We start from the raw sequence: 16,605 nt of genomic DNA on the forward strand, positions 1-16,605 counted from the left end.
TTCATGCTGTGAAACCATGTAATATATATATATATATATATATATATATATATATATATATATATATATATATATATATATATATATACACGGAGGTCTCCAAGGGGCATTAGTTTCGTGATGAAACCAAATGGGTCACCATCTTTAAGTACGTTAGTGCGTGCATACAATTTTCTTACGTTGCGTGTTCTAGCTTTTACGAAAATGAGTTTAAAGATATATACCTATATGTCGAAATATGAGACTAAATTTATATTGCATTTGTAGACTTTGATCGTTATCTGCATCTTGACAATACATTTCCTCTTCTTCCCTGTTCATAGTTGTGGGTGGCTTATCGGATCGGAAGGACAGAGCTCTGTAGCCATTTTTAAATAACTGAACGAGGAAACGACGTTCATTTGTTCCAAGAATTTAGCACAGAATGGGACAAAACATTTGTCAGTCTTACTTCATGACTGTTATATGATGACTAACTTGACAGGGTGTGACATGAAGTAGAATATAGGTTAAAAATAACTGTCCCTCTAAGATACCTCTTTTAATCTGTTGGTTGGCAATACTTGTGGATACGCGACAGGAAAATTCCCCATGGGAAACCCCTAGATTTGGTGGCATGAGTTGAATACATCAACTGGTTGTTTACAATCACAATACGACTCGATGCTCATTTGCTGAAAAGCTTGCCGTGAAACATGTTTGCAACACCATTGATCATAATTGCTCTTTTTCATGTTGGAATAGGAATTACTGGTAAGTAAAAATTACTCTTTAGATAAGTAAATTGTAAGCAACGATAGGAGCTCCTAAATTGTCCAACGCTTCTCAAGTGTCTAAATTCCGACATAAACACAGCCTAGGGATGCTTTTATAGTTGAGACAGAATAAGGAAGCTTGTAAACACTGCTCTTCTGAGTTACATGGACTGAGAAATACATCGTTTACTCGTTAGATAAATAAGGTTTTATTTATTTATCGGTAACAAAAATAAGACCAAAATGGTTTAAAAAACCGTTGAATAGAAAGAGACTGTCATTTCGCATACAATCTGGTGAGGTTATGTTGAAATGATGGAAACCTTCCGGTGGAGTCGGAGTTCGAGTACTTTTTTTGTCATTAATAATAGGCGTATATTTCACGGATTATTGCCAGGTTATCCACTGGATAAGATGGTTAGAAAAAAAGTGAAAGTACTGAAAATTTTCTTCAGTCTCGCCGTTTTAGGACATAGTCCTCACTCCCACCCCGCTAAGACCCTCCAAATCTGACCAACGCACAGGGACTCGTACCGTTACTTACAATTTACCTGTCATACAGTAGTTATTATATAGTACATGTGTGACAGGTACATTGTAAGCAAATATACGAGTCCCTGTATCCAACGCTTCACAAGTATGGGACTTCAGGCTATTGGCTATCCTAACAAGTGAGGGGTGCGTTTGGGAGAGGGAGTCGATTACGCGTGCATGGGTACATACTTAAGTATTCTAGTCCACAGGTGCTTGACGCGAGCTTGATGTTGAGAAGAAAGAATAAAACAACAACAGCAAAATAATAATCTGAAAGAAAAATATCTTACAGAGTGATAAAAAATACCTTAGCTTACCCCCCCTGACCCGTTCTGACATAGGACCCTCTCTAGTATCTTAGTGATTTAAAATAACAATGCAGCATAGCTCCAATTACACAAACAGATGAGTCATTAAAACAAGCATGATTTGCAGCAGTACAGATTAAGGCCTTCCAGGGCCTAAGCACTGAAAATATTATGGTGCCCTTCCCCCCTCCTACAGAATGTGAAACTAGAAAAGCAAATAAAACATTACATGCAAAAAAGGTGGGAAAATACCAGCATTGCCATCATTTCAAATTAAAATACTCCTTACTCCTACATTTAGATCGAAATGATCATATATAATTCATTCAGTTTTATCATCAACAATTCATTTGAATTTTTTCGGGTGCCCCTGTTGGCCTAGTGCACAGCTTAATGGTTAATCATTGCAAAACATTAAATTACAGCATGATACATAGATAAAATCGGACAAAACACGCAGTGCATACCTGGAAACATGAATAAGCAAAGCATTTTAGAAGGCAGTGATAGTATATTGATAAAACCAAAAATTAGGATAATTTGAACACCCCCAACGCCCCCGAACTCCCACTCCCATAATTAATGGCACAGTATAAATTTATTAATTGTAGAAGCACCAATATTTGGACAAAAAGCATGCTGCGATGCAACATATTCTTACTTAAAAAGGAAGAAGCTAACACTAATAGTAGGTAAGACAAGGACAGCACTGTAAAGTGATTACTGATACAATTTATAAAACCTGGAACTTCAGGGGTACATTTTTGTTTGAATATCTGTGATTGTCTATGGTGAGCCAACCAGTTTTGTTGCTCAGCACATTTGTCTGGTTGCCCAGTAAATTACTTAAGTAAATCCCACATGATCATGACAGCGGTAGCTATCTTGACAATCTTGTGCCAGTATCATGTCCAGTAAGCCAGGATGGCTGCCAATTGGTTGGGCATCTTGAAATTAATCAGAGCTCATGTGGTGGCTATCTTGAAAATTGTTTTGTGGTTACTTTTCCAGAATTAATAGTTGGGGTGGTATGAGGTTTTCACTAAAAGACTTTTTATGAAAATTTAATTGGACCCAATTCATGTAGGTGTGAATCAGACCTACAATATGGCTGCCATGGTAGCCTTCTTGAAAATGTGGTTAAAGCCGCTTCGTCTGAACTATGGCGTTTTCTGACTGAAAGACTACTTGCGATATCTAGTTTGTTCGTTCCAAAATTGTGCTGATCAGTGATGACTATTTTGAATTTTTTAGCACTACTACGTTTGAAGGGATGGTCCAGCATTAAATGAAAATGTGACCTCCAAAACCGTAGAAAACCTTGCAACAGCTGCTTCTCTCTTTTTTATATAACAATATAGTTGTTCCTGATGCTGATCTAACCTGCAAAATGGCTGCCTTAATAGCCATACTGAAAAATCTTTCAATGACTTCTTCTCCTGAACAGGTGTTATTTATTTCGGGTTTTCACTAAAACAATTGTATTTAAAAGGTTATAATTGAAAATGGTACAACTCATTCTAACTGCATATCTCTTTTGTGACCAGGTTTTGCAAACAAACTTAACTGAGATTGGGGTTAAGTCAAAGGTCATTGCATGCATATTGATAATTCACTGAGCTTAAGTGATGTTTCCAGACACAATTTTAATGATTTGACATGTGGGTGTTTCTTTACAGTGAAGATGATCAGTGATTTCCTACATGTTTGATCAGATTTGGTCTGTTTGAATTTCTGAAGAATATTAGAAATGGGTTCAATACAGGGCAGTTAAGGATAGAACAAACCAGACTTGTCTTCAATTCTTAGAATTTCTTTTCAACAAGTAGAGCATGAGTCTCTTATAGGGACTCTTGTTTGCTTTTTCTGCTTTGAATTTGTGTAGATACATGTACTGTCTTTTTCTTTATATATATATATAATGATAGATGTGGGCTGTGCCATTACCAAACAATAGTTTTTTTATCCTCTGACCTCTGGTTTAATAGATGTGAAATGAAAAAAATGGAAATTGCCATATGTATAACATGCAGCTATAATAAGATGGGGGTAATGTGCATTTATATTTATCATATATATTCTGTTGTTCTATCTTTCTCTCTTTTGTTTCTAATTTTGCTCGTTCTATTGCTGTTTTCTTTTCTTATGTTTTCAACATTTAAAATAATCTTCTTTCTGCAAAATTTAGTAATGTCAGAATAACACTTGTTAAAAGATACATGTACATGTACTTCTACATGTACTTTTTCATTTATATTAGCTTCAGTGGTGTTTGTCATTTCTACATTTTTGTTGTGAGCCCCAATTTTTTATAGTTCATTCCGGGATGATTCTACTATATTTGGTGGCCACCATATTTTTATTTTGAAATATCCCATTTGAAAGTTAGCGAATGTTGCTTGCTTGAATTTTGCCTGCATTCCATTTAGATCCAGTTTTAGTTTCTAAAATTTGACTGTTTTTCTTACTGAAGGTCATATTGATCATAGGAAACCAAGCATTGCATCTTACTGCATTAAAGTGTAATAAGGGTTGACATTCTCCAGTTTATGTACGTATCCAAGTGTGCAACAGATAGGAGACAGCTCCTCCATTTTCACAGTGATGGATTGGTGTTGCTTACGTAATTGGATCGATTTTTAAAAACAGTTTTTCTGGTCACTGACAAGACATTCTTGTAATAATCAAACAACTTGGATTTTGTTTTTAATTGCTTATAATTAAATACAGTACCTGAGATTTGTCGAATTTTATCAAAGTAAAGTAAAAAAAATAATTTTACAATACTTGACTCCTGAGGTCTAAGTACCTCTTTCGTGTCTTGACTTCTGTTGAACTGAATCTTGTTTTTCATGACATTCTTCATGCTTTTATAATTAAAAGGGAATAGAGTTTTAAATTGTGTTCAATATTATTATGTTGATGTTTTTGCTTGGTAAATATACTGCAACACATTCCTTTCCCTTCCTGTAGAATGGAACAGAACTTTAATCTGATATGAAACTAAATGCCTAAAGGTGCTTTATGAGAATAGAGCACTTTTTTTCCAATAATGCCTTTAACTTACAAACAGAATATATTGAAATGCAGCCTAAATTTATACTGTCAGATGAATAAACATGTATTTGTTGGTTGAAGCTACACCATCTTGCATTAAAGACTTGTTATCAGGTCCGTAGAGAGTGGTCACGGGCTCTGGGATAAGAAACACCCAGGCCTTTCCTAGTTCTTGTTCAAACATAATTTTTCTTTCATAAAATTAAAAAGTGTTGTTCGGCTGGGGATATATCCCCAGCTCCCTCCTTTTCTTGCCCTGCTTGTTATAGCCACAGGAACAGATTTGTGTAATTAATTTAAACACATACATTTTTATTTATGTAACTAATTTTAATACACAAATTCATACAAAATTAATTATTTTAATGTGCAGCAAAGGGACAGTTTGAAAACTTTTTTCTTTTTAATTAAGCAACAAAGGTTACACAAGTTCTGAAGGATAGAAGATTAGAACCAGACTCCTGTGGGGATTTGGTCTCAGACTTTTATTGCTGGAATTGTTTCCTCATACTAACTACTTAATGCTGAGTGCCAAGCAAGGGAACGGATGACTTGGCCGGGGTTTTGAACCCATGACCTACTGTATCTGAGGCAGATTTTTTAACCACTGAGGCCACTAGAGTGGTCTGACAATTTTGTAACTGATTTTTCTCCAGAACAGAAAGTCATATTGATGGTGGGGCTTTTACCGGAATTTTTTTCTATGAAGCTGCTTACTTCTAAATGAGAACAGTGCTAATCTGACTTCAATGTGGTCACTATCTTGAAAATCTTTTTATAGCTACTGATCATGGATGGATTGTCATATTGAAATGGGGTTTTAACCGAAAGACTTCTTATGATTTCTAGTTGGCCCAAATTTTCGCTAAATTCTAATTCTGATTAGCTAATTTTCTTAAAGGAAAGCCATATAACCGTAGGTTTTTATGAAGACTATTTGGGCCTCAATAAAAATGGTACCTCCAATAAGGATACAATAGCAGCTATGTTAAAAATATTTTAGATACTTGTTGGGAATGATGGTCATATTGACATTGGTTTTTACTGAAAGACCAGTTTGATTTCTAGTGGATCCTAAATGAAAATGGTGCCAATCTGATATTCAATATGCCCACCATGGTAACCATCTTGAAAATCTAGTTATAACTACCCCTAAATGGAAAGACATATCAACATTGGGTTTCACCTGAAGACTTCCAATGGTGTCTAGTTTTAACTGAAACTGATGCCATTCATCCCATCAGTATAGCAACAATGTTGGCCATCTTTTAAATCTTGTTATGGCTATTTCTCCTAAATGGATGGCCGTTGTTTGTGGGTTTCAAAAGAAAACGTTTGATTTCTAGTTAGTCCTAAATAAAAATGGCACTGGTCGTTTTTGTGATATGACCAATATCTTGGCCATCTTGAAAAGCTTGCTATTGCTCAAGAATATTGTAGATGGTTTCAACACGCAACAGATAAAATGAAGGAATAGTTGTATCTTCAGCTCCAGCCAGTAAAGCATTGTTTCCTTCAAGAGATTCATTTCTGTACCAAAGGTTTGTTTTTCTTTTAATCTTTCCATTCAGGAAAGTACACATTCAAATTCAAGACAAGTGCAATCTACAAAATAAATTTTCTCTTCCTCCACCGGATTATGTACTTATGAGCAAATAGGGCAGCAGATTCACTAGGCCTCTCAATGTAAATTTGAAACTACTTGGAAAGAATAGATCTTGATTGTAAAGGTGGAAGATGACCCTTGATGTTGCTGTTAACTTTTGATCTCAAACACTCTGTTTCGAGTGAAGAGCATCCTTAAGTTGCAAGTTCAGTAATGGTTCATATTGTTTCTAATCATGTGACAAAGATTCAGACCTAAGGTATTTTTAGAGTAAATGTCCCAGTATATAAGTATCTGTACTTATTCTACAATGTATTTCTACAATATATTTATATACACAGTACTTGTATTAGTCATCTACTACTGTCTACTGAAGTATTTTATGCACAGTGTTATAATTAGATCTTCTGGTACTGCTATAGATGCCATGATAGTGAAGTCTCTCTTTGCAAGACATGACATAGTGTAGCATAGTCAGACATTGGGAACATAAAACATTCAAAGTGACTAAAATATATCACTTTTGAATTGAGAATTTGTCTTCTTCACATACAGTCTGAAAGTAATGAATAGATAAAGTTCAGTAGGATAAGTTTGAGTGTATCAAACTACATGTGTATACATGTAATTTACCAGATGGAATAGCATTCTTTAGCTAGTGTGGCTCACTAATTAAGGTTTCTCTTCCCTGTGATTTTTGTGTCTATGTATGCAGTACCTATATTAACAGAGTAACAGTTACAGAAAGTTGTACAAGTCGGATAATGAATATTAAATACCCACTAATTTAAGCTGTCTGCAGCATTTTATTTTATTTTTATTAGCCTCAAAAGACTTAATTATAACTACCCCATAGGGAGCATGGTTTGTTTGGAGATGTATGAAAGAAAGAAAAAAATGAGAGTGAAGATAATGGATAACAGTGTTCTTCTGTGGGGACGTTTATAGAATTGGTCCTGATTTGATATCAATTCAACCTATAGGGCGTTAGAACTTTCCAATGCACCATGTGCCAATGTTAATAGACTTGAATCTTTTATGTTTAAGGTTTTCCAATACTCTTAAAAATTGATCTGGTAAATAAACATACAAGCGGTTTCAGAACTCAAACACTTGGATGTACATGTATGTACCTATTGAGTTTGTAATTACGATAATTGATGATAATTACTTAAACACTTAGCCACTAGTTTGCAATTGGAATGCGCATGTATTACATTTATAAATAAAGGGGTGATGTTTTTTTATCATTATATCACTGCATTAGTATGCTTATTCCTAAGTAGACCGCTCCAGTGGTTAGAGTGTTCACATCGGATGCGGGGGGTCATGGGCTCAATCCCCAGTCGAGTCATACCAAAGACTTATAAAAATGGTACTTACAGGTACCTCGCTTGGCGCTCAGCATCAAGAGGTTGGTGTTTGGACTGGTCGGTCTGGTGTCACGATAATGTGACTGGGTGGGACATCATGCTACATGTCTGCGGCATGATGCCCCAGTGCTAGACATCACAACAAAGTGTCACACTGCAGACATAGTAGTGATATGACTGAAAAACTGTTAAAGTTACATTAAAAATCCAAATCACACACACACATATTCCTAAGTGGTGATAGTTTTTAATCATTTAATGATTATATTGCTGCATTAATATGCATATATATATATATATATATATATATATATATATATATATATATATATATATATATATATATATATATATTCCTTATTCATGTTAGAGCTACATATTAAAGTATAATCCCCTTAATGCATGAGCGGTCTTTTCAAATCTTCATAATTGACTCGGGTGAACTTAAAACCATATTATGTCTTTGACATTTGGAATAAATATAATTTTGATAATTTGAAAGTGTTTAAATAAAAAAAACAAATGAGTTTTGACATAAAATAATGGTATAATTTAGGAAAAAAAATACTGTAAATATATATAACCCTGTTATATTTCATTGATATTAATTTTTCTGATTTTCACAATGATAATACACATTTTTGGAAATATTTTAAGCTGCTGTTGCATGCTTACCCTGATGCCAGGAAGCATTTCTGGAGAGATCACAGGATGAGTGACCATTAACCTTGTTAACCTACACTAATAGGATTCAAACTTGGGACTTAAAATATTTAATGGTTGATCTCCAGAATTCATGTTTTCATTTGTGTTGTTTTAGACACTGATGATATATACCGATGCCCATCCGAAATCCAGATGAACTGGTACACAAGGACATATGGAGAGATGTGCTACCTTTTCATCAACTCAGAGAGGACATGGGTTGATGCACAAAATGATTGTTCCCGGAGAGGGGGTAACCTAATAACCATACAGACAGCCGGAATACAGACATTTGTGGAAAGGAATTTGCAGGCACTGAATTGGAAACGAAATGGACTTTGGATTGGGGCAAATGATAGAAATCGAGAATGGCACTGGGTGTGGGTTACTGGTAAGACCAAGAACAATAAATAACAATAAACGAAAAATGAATAATAAAAGTTCATAATAAAATAATAACTTTTACTGTATATCATATCTTTACTACAAGTTGAAATTTTTTTAATTTAGGCAACTGTTACATCAGAAGAAAATAATTTTGATTTTATGTATATGCTTATGTACCGATATGTATATTTCTTCAGTTATAATACCTGATCATAATACCTTTGGAGAACTACTTCTACCATGTAAATCCAGCCCTTCCATATTAAGACCTTTTAGCTGTAGAAAGCCTAAAAGTTATCTGCCCACTTTAGTGCCAGCTAGATACAGAGTGGTCTCCCCATGACACTGGAAATACCGAATCCCTTGATATCGTCAGTTACTGCTTCCACTCACGCTAAGTAGCATGCTCTCTATGGACAGAGAGGCCTCACAAAATCGATGCAAACAGTTTGGAAGTTTTCTACTTTATAACAAGTTGGAGGAGTTTCATATTCAAAGGGAAGTATATTCCAGCTATAAATTTGCAACTTTTCTGTTCTTTCGGTAGTCAATGACAAAGTTTCTGATTTTCAGTGTCATCACTTTGCTGTCTTCAAACACTTAGGCGCCTGTGGTACGTACCTGCATGGGTCACGATGGAGTCCCCTCACATTGCTATAACCATGTTAATAAGGTCTGTTGCATGGTATAGAAAACTCACTTAATATTGCTGTATAATTTCTGCTTCATCCAGATAAACACAGGTAAGTTTTTTTATATTGTCTTAACATCCACTTCATAGTTAAATACATGATGCTTTACAGATTTTACCTGTATAGAACATCATTGGGCCTTTCCTACAGGTAACATTGTCTTATAATGGATATTCATAAGTCCACTTTATAAGTATCATTTGAAGTTTTTCAGTGCCTTTTTTATATGCCGGTGTGATGTGTACAATAGAAAACTCATTTATATTAATGTATAGCTTCTGTCATGGTCAGATACATACAGGTAAGTTTTCTATAGATACTTCATATTTACTGTAAGTGATGTTTCAGTGATTTTACCTGTATCGGCAGTAAATAATCAGCCTTCCTTCAGGTGGTACATTGTTACTAGAATTAATTATTTAGCATCCACTTTGTATGTATTAATAGTGACATACTAATTCTCTACCTCTACAGGCCATGTGTGCCCTTCTACGAGTATTTGTGATAGGGTGTAACCTGGCATCAACAGTATATAGTCTTCCCTATTTTGTCTTACAGATTTAGACCATGGGTGAGAACAGACTAACAGTCACTATACATGTGTAGCATACTCTGGATTTCATTCTTTAAATACATATCATAAACCATAGCATTTACTGGGTTGGGAGATGGAGAGCAACAACAGCCTAAGTTACCATCTTGCATATCAGAACTAAAGATGGAGCTATGTGGATCAGTATCCTGTACCCCATCTAAACCTCAGAATTGGACAGTGTCATGCTATCCAAGGTGGCCATGTTCCTTCACAACTGGACTTGGCCGTATAACATTGTTTGCAATTGGTCATGAATGCAGTTGATCATACATTATCAGTCACAGAGTCTTGTTTTATGAATCACAGTGCCACTTGGCACTTCTGCATACAATAGCAAGCTTTGTGATTCATTACCCAAGAATCCAATTCATGAACCCAATTTTAAGTAATCTAACCTACATAGTGTTTACAGTCACTTCCAGTGGATGACATACATATACATGCCAACCATTATGCTTTTGGCTTAATCATTACGCCCTTTTCCACTAAATTATGCCTTGCGTGTAAATGTATTCAGATTGCCCTTTTTCGGTATATCACCCTCTAAACAAAATGAATTTGTTTTCTCATTTTTATTAACATCCCATTAATCACACAGACTGTATTCTAGAAAAGACAGCTTCTATGTAACTACAACATAAGAGTACGCTTGTCCGTAGACTTATATGCACTTTCCTAACAGCATTATGTTCTGTTTATAGCAACTGTCCTATTTCCTAAAAACAGGCTGGTTCTACTTTCAAACTTTTGACCTCAGTTTTTATTTATAGCAGCTGTATGGCTTAGTTAGGGGAGAACAGACTGGTTTTCTAACTTGTAATCATTGCTTGCAGATTCTTTGTTTATATTCATATCTGGTACAGAACCAGTCTCTAGATATTTGGCGCTAAAAGTCAAGTCAGATTTATTCTAGTCAATGTGTGTGTTAGAGCAAAAATATTTTTCAAATAATTTCACAGATGGATTAGAAAAGATGAAAAATCAATTCAGAGATGAATACATGAATTACATTACAAAACTGAAACTGAATTCATATCCAGGCTTTGTAACCCAGCACTTAGTGCTCTACTGGTGTGCAAACCATTTATAGTCTCAGCTGGTACAAAGTGTTTTGAAATACGGTATGAGAATCTGTTGCCTTTTAAAGCTCAAAGTGTTATATATGAAAACTTTAAAGAATTGATGTTAAAAACCCAGAGGGATAAATAAATCATTTTGTACATATTGCTTATTGAATTTTTGTCATGTTAAATGTGGATTACTCTTTTTCAGCTCGGATTACTCTTTTTGTCCATTGGATTACACTTTTTCCTCACCAGGGGTTGGCATGTATGCATACAGTTTATAAAGGCAGTCTCATGGATCAGTCAATCTTGCATAGTGATGCCAGGTACTTTTTGTGGGCGATGTCCAGTCTGAACAGGTATTTTCATGGATCAGTCAATCCTGCATGCACTCTCATGGATCATTTGAACCCGCATAGTACTTTTGGACATTTGTGGCATACGATGTCCAACTTGGTGCTTCAGTTTCCAAGAGATGCTTCTTCACTTGTCCTCAAGTCTTTGCCACCCAAAGGGAGATTCTGCTTAGCAACCCCTTGGAAGTAAACAGGTAGCACAGAAGACATTAGCTTCACTATCTTAATCCAAAACCTGGCTCACAAGCTCTCTTCTTGTTATTAGATCTTATTTTTATTAGTGAAGACTTAGCCTTACAGGCTTGGACTGAAGAAGTTTTCTGACCACTCCCATTGGAGTTATGTCATCATTCATCAACAAAACCTGCCTTGTCTACAGTTCCAACATCAGATGATCATTGACTAAGGAAGAATCTTCTTTCAGTTGCTTCAACAATCTGACAGAGTTCCTGACATTTTGGGCTGCTTACATCATCAATTACAAGTCCCAAGCATCTACAGATGCTTTTTCTCATAGACCTCTTCCCCTGTATTGTTGTTGCCAGTTTTATAAGCCCCACACACCAGTTTTCTATTGGGATATCCATCAGATTTTTTGTAATGTCATGATCATGGGATTAACATTGGATCTCCATCAATGGCGATCATTTAATATGCTGAACACAGTGTACCTTCTCCCACCCTAACGTGCAGGGGAGCCTGTTATAAAATGGCCCATTTGATGACAGAGGCCAAACATACTATGGCCATGGCCATAACAGCAGCTGTGAACTTACGACTAGTTGAACACGATCCAGTGCTGTCTACCTCCACATTCTTAAAGACCATCATAAACCAAGCTGTGCTCGCAACCTTAATAAATCATGTGATTCACCTGCATAAACAACACACTACAGAATAGCAGGGTAGTTATGCCTTGGAGCAGGGCTTGAAATCACTTGTTATTCTCCTCATTCTCAGTCTCATTGTCAACAAGAACATCTTAGACCTCATATCATTTCAAGATTTTGGTCGTCCAGATCTGGAACTCAATTTTCAAGTAAACACAATCACTGATACACTGTTATCTTAGAACAGAATTTATTGGACAAATCAAAGACCTATCCAATCTTCTATCCATTTGGATAACACATGGATACACAGGTCCAGTTATTGGTACTAACCTGGCTGAACAGAACACCATAGAATTGCTTTTAAGAGCTTCATTGTTTGACCTCTCATATAAACCTTGATTCCTCACTGGATTGGTAAATGGTGGGAAGAATCTGAGAATACATGTCCAGTTGGTGCATCAATCTACATGCAGTTGTGACAACAGAGGTCAGTATCACCTGTGACAACCCTTGCTTTCATTGCAGCCATGAACAGGCTCCCATTAATGGGTGATCAGACTTTGGTAATAATTCCTGTCTACTTCGGACACTTCATCTCCAGGTCATCTACAGGACCCAGTGTGAAAACTGAAGTGTTACTTAAGGTTGAGCAAGCCATTGCATTGAGGGAGATCATGCCTGTTCTTGCCCTAATGGAGGGAAAGGATGACAGAGACACTATTGTCCTGGATAAAGTGGATTATTTATTTCAAATATTGGAAATAACACCCACAGAAATGAATTAGCTTTGCATCTCAGCTGAGAAAGTTAGGGCAGTCACCACAAATATTGCATATGAGTGAAACTGTTCTCTATTATTATCTGTACCATGGGATGGAGATGTCTTCTCCTGTTTTTACCTCAAAGATTGTTCATTCTGAAAGGCTCAACTTGATCTGGTATCTATAGCTGTGGTGCAAAATGTTACCTTTTGATGTCATTCAACAGCTTCCTGAGGACACAGCTTCATGATTTCCATCGGATTTGCAAGAAGAATAAATTTTCCCTTTGAAACTGCTTCCAGATATTTGGAGTCTATTTTCCAGTCTGGTTATCAAGAAGCTGTCTCAGTTACCCTAGGGGACAAGAGGTGGTCTCTTCAGGGTAGGGGTATGTATCTTTATATATCTTTCTCCACCTCTTACCTATTCTCCTAAGGTATTATGATTGGGTAACATATTTGAAGAAGAAAGTTTCTTGTAAAATGTTTGTATTATAATACTTACCCAATCATTATACACATACACCCTCCCAGCCTCCCCATGGTTACATCCGTAGAGAGCATGCCTTCCACTCCAGTAGTAACTGACAATATTACAAGTTACCAGTATCAAGGGGAGATCACTCACTCTAGCTGTTACTGAGGTGGGCAGATAACGTTTAGCTTTTTAACCAAAATATTGTGATCTGGGAAGGCTGGATTTGCAAGGTAGCTGTAGTTCTCCTAAGGTAATTGGGTAAGTATTATCAAAGAAACAATTTACTTGAATGTATATATTTATTCATGCAGAATTCATTGATATATTAATTGACTGACAGACTAACTAACCAAATTTGTTTACATGTTATAAGGCAGATACATTTTCTAAGTTGTCATATTTACTATATACTTTACTGGTAGCTAATATCATTATACATTTGTGATGTTAACTTAGCATTTGCTTATGTATTTAATTATAGCTTTTTCTAATTTATTTGTTTCTAGGTGAAGCTGTTGCATCAGGTTACAGAAAGTGGGCTCCAGATCAGCCTAGTTGCTATTTCTTTACCCCTTGTCATGAAGACTGTGCAAATCTACGGCTAAGTGATGGCTACCGGTGGCATGATTACCCATGTGATACACCTGGCTTATACGAATACTCCTACATCTGTCAGTTTAGTACGTTCTGTTTCAATTCCAACTTGTACTCACTTGTAAGTTGAATCAAACTGCAAACTGCATAGACCCAGATATGCCATTGTTCAATGTGTTGTCGTATATTCCATTGTACAATGTGTTGTCAGATATGCCATTATACATTGTGTTGTCAGATATGCCATTGTACAGTGTGTTGTCAGATATGCCATTGTACAGTGTGTTGTCATATATGCCATTGTACAATGTGTTGTCAGATATGCCATTGTAAAATGTGTTGTCATATATGCCATTGTACAATGTGTTGTCAGATATGCCATTGTACAATGTGTTGTCAGATATGCCATTGTACAATGCATTATCAGATATGCATCTCTGCAGTTTGCTAACAGTAATCAGTAGAACAGAGAAGACCTTGAACTACTGGTGCATTATGTGATGGCAGATAAGGGTATATTTTGTTTGTAGTTGGACTTGCATAGTAGTTATTAATTATATTTTTTTGCATTTGTTTTTTACCTTTATGATCAGAAAGTTTTAAAAAATGTATTCTGTGTACTCTTGTGGGGCCATGACAGTTCTTAACTCTGAATATAATTTTGGTGTGATGAAGACCAGTGTATTTCATGGTCGTCTTTTGGAACAATGACTTCACACACACATGGCAAAAGGGATAGTAACTTAGGCAAGACAGACTTATTTATAGAGCACATCATATCAACATTGAGCTCTACGGAGTTGCATGTCTTATGAGCATATGGTATGGCCCAGCATTCATCATGCATCGTACATCATCAGTCATAGTGAATTTGCTATCACTCTGAAAGCTGATCCAGCTTTCATTAAACTTTGTATAAGGGTTTATATAATGAATATTGTGGACAGTTGGGATAATTAGTGAGATATATCTTTATTAATGAGGCAAATTGCAATCCAAATTTGTAAAACACTTGGTTTTAAAAAACCATTAACCATATCTCCTATGAAGAAAACTACAGAAGGTGAGTATCGAAGTGCAGGAAGACTGTGAGTGCATTTTGAACTTTTAATTTGAAATACTGCTGGGATTGCAAATTATGATTTGAGGTCATAGGTAGGAGACATTTTCTTATTATTATTATGGAGCTGATACCAAGCTTAATTGGAAGCCGATTGAGACGGAAAAGTGGTCTCTTGAATTTACCAATGTGTAAATAATATCAGAGTATTATCACATAACAATTTACTCACTTGGCATAAAATGTGGTCAATTCATAGCAGTTGAAATACCAACAAATCAGAGCAAGCTAGGACTGGTTTCTGTACAGGTCTTGTCTATTGCCGTCATAAATAAATTTGTTACTTACAATCTAGGAATGACGCCAAAGACCACCACTGCTGCTACCACCACTGCCACCACCACTACCACTGCTGCTACCACCACTGCCACCACCACTACCAGTACCACTGCTACCACCAGCAAAAGAATATCAACACGATTGCCAATGCAGCCACTTCGACCACTGCTGAGGTTAACAACAACAGTGGCAACAACACCAACAATAGCAGCTTTGAAATCAACTCAGTCATCAGTTGAGCCATTTTCTACAACACTTCTTGGAATAGAAAACACAAGTTCCCCTTGGTCTGTGGAGTTAGGTTCTGTCTTACATGTAGACAAGAATTCTACAGGTGAAGTGCTGGGTAAGAATGGAGATGCATTTTACATATTGCTGGAATTGATTCATTTTAGGTAACTTTTATTAAATACTAACATGTTTTGCAAATGTTTGACACATAACTCACTGATATAATTGACTTGGACCTGCCAGTGCGTTATGTAGCAGCTGATCTGTATCAACACTTTTCAGATGTTATAATTGCAGTTACAAATTGGTTTGTTTGCTATTTTACAGCATTTGCTTTGACCCAGGCATGAATAGATGGGACCATTTATTAACCTTTTTGTTACTTTCATCAGACTGCAGAAAAGGAAATCCTTACATCAACAAACGGTAGATTCAAAAATTGACCTAAGGGAGACAACTGCTTGTTTTGCTTAATGCAAAGTTCAATCTTTCAAGTGTAATCATCTAAATTAAGGAAATCATTACTGAAGGACAATACATTTTTAGGTCACTTTTCAAAAGCATAGTTCTTGTGGAGGATATTTTTGCATTAAATCATGGCTGTTTTTTATAAAAAAATTTATATTCAGTTTTTTTTCTAGATTCAGTTGATGTGAAGGTGGAACATCATCACTTAGCAGCAGTGGATGCAGGTGTCCAAACAGGTATAAACAAAGAAATATAGGAGGATCCTGCGTTTGTGCATGTGCTAGTGTGGTTTTGATGAAACAAAATATTCATTTGAATTTACATTAATCACTCACTAGGAGCAATGCTGGCATTTCCTGTTGTAAACAGTCACTTTGTACTGAAGCAGGTTATAAGCAAGGCTAGCGTAT

At 35.9% G+C, this 16,605-nt stretch overlaps 1 protein-coding gene across 1 annotated transcript in view; it reads left to right on the plus strand.

The window, feature by feature from the left end:
- Positions 1–597: 597 nt before the first annotated feature.
- LOC149781591 (uncharacterized) overlaps positions 598–16,605 on the plus strand; it is a 34,038-nt gene continuing 18,030 nt past the window's right edge. Inside the window, exons 1-5 of the mRNA XM_089935644.1 lie at positions 598–753; positions 8,454–8,729; positions 14,010–14,183; positions 15,513–15,842; positions 16,369–16,431. Coding sequence (XP_089791770.1) covers positions 696–753; positions 8,454–8,729; positions 14,010–14,183; positions 15,513–15,842; positions 16,369–16,431 — 901 coding nt within the window. The 5' untranslated portion in view covers positions 598–695. The remainder of the gene's footprint in view (positions 754–8,453; positions 8,730–14,009; positions 14,184–15,512; positions 15,843–16,368; positions 16,432–16,605) is intronic.

The sequence above is a fragment of the Sinohyriopsis cumingii genome, chromosome 15 (assembly GCF_028554795.1).
Source record: "Sinohyriopsis cumingii isolate HCF-2022 chromosome 15, ASM2855479v2, whole genome shotgun sequence".
Classification (NCBI taxonomy): domain Eukaryota; kingdom Metazoa; phylum Mollusca; class Bivalvia; order Unionida; family Unionidae; genus Sinohyriopsis; species Sinohyriopsis cumingii.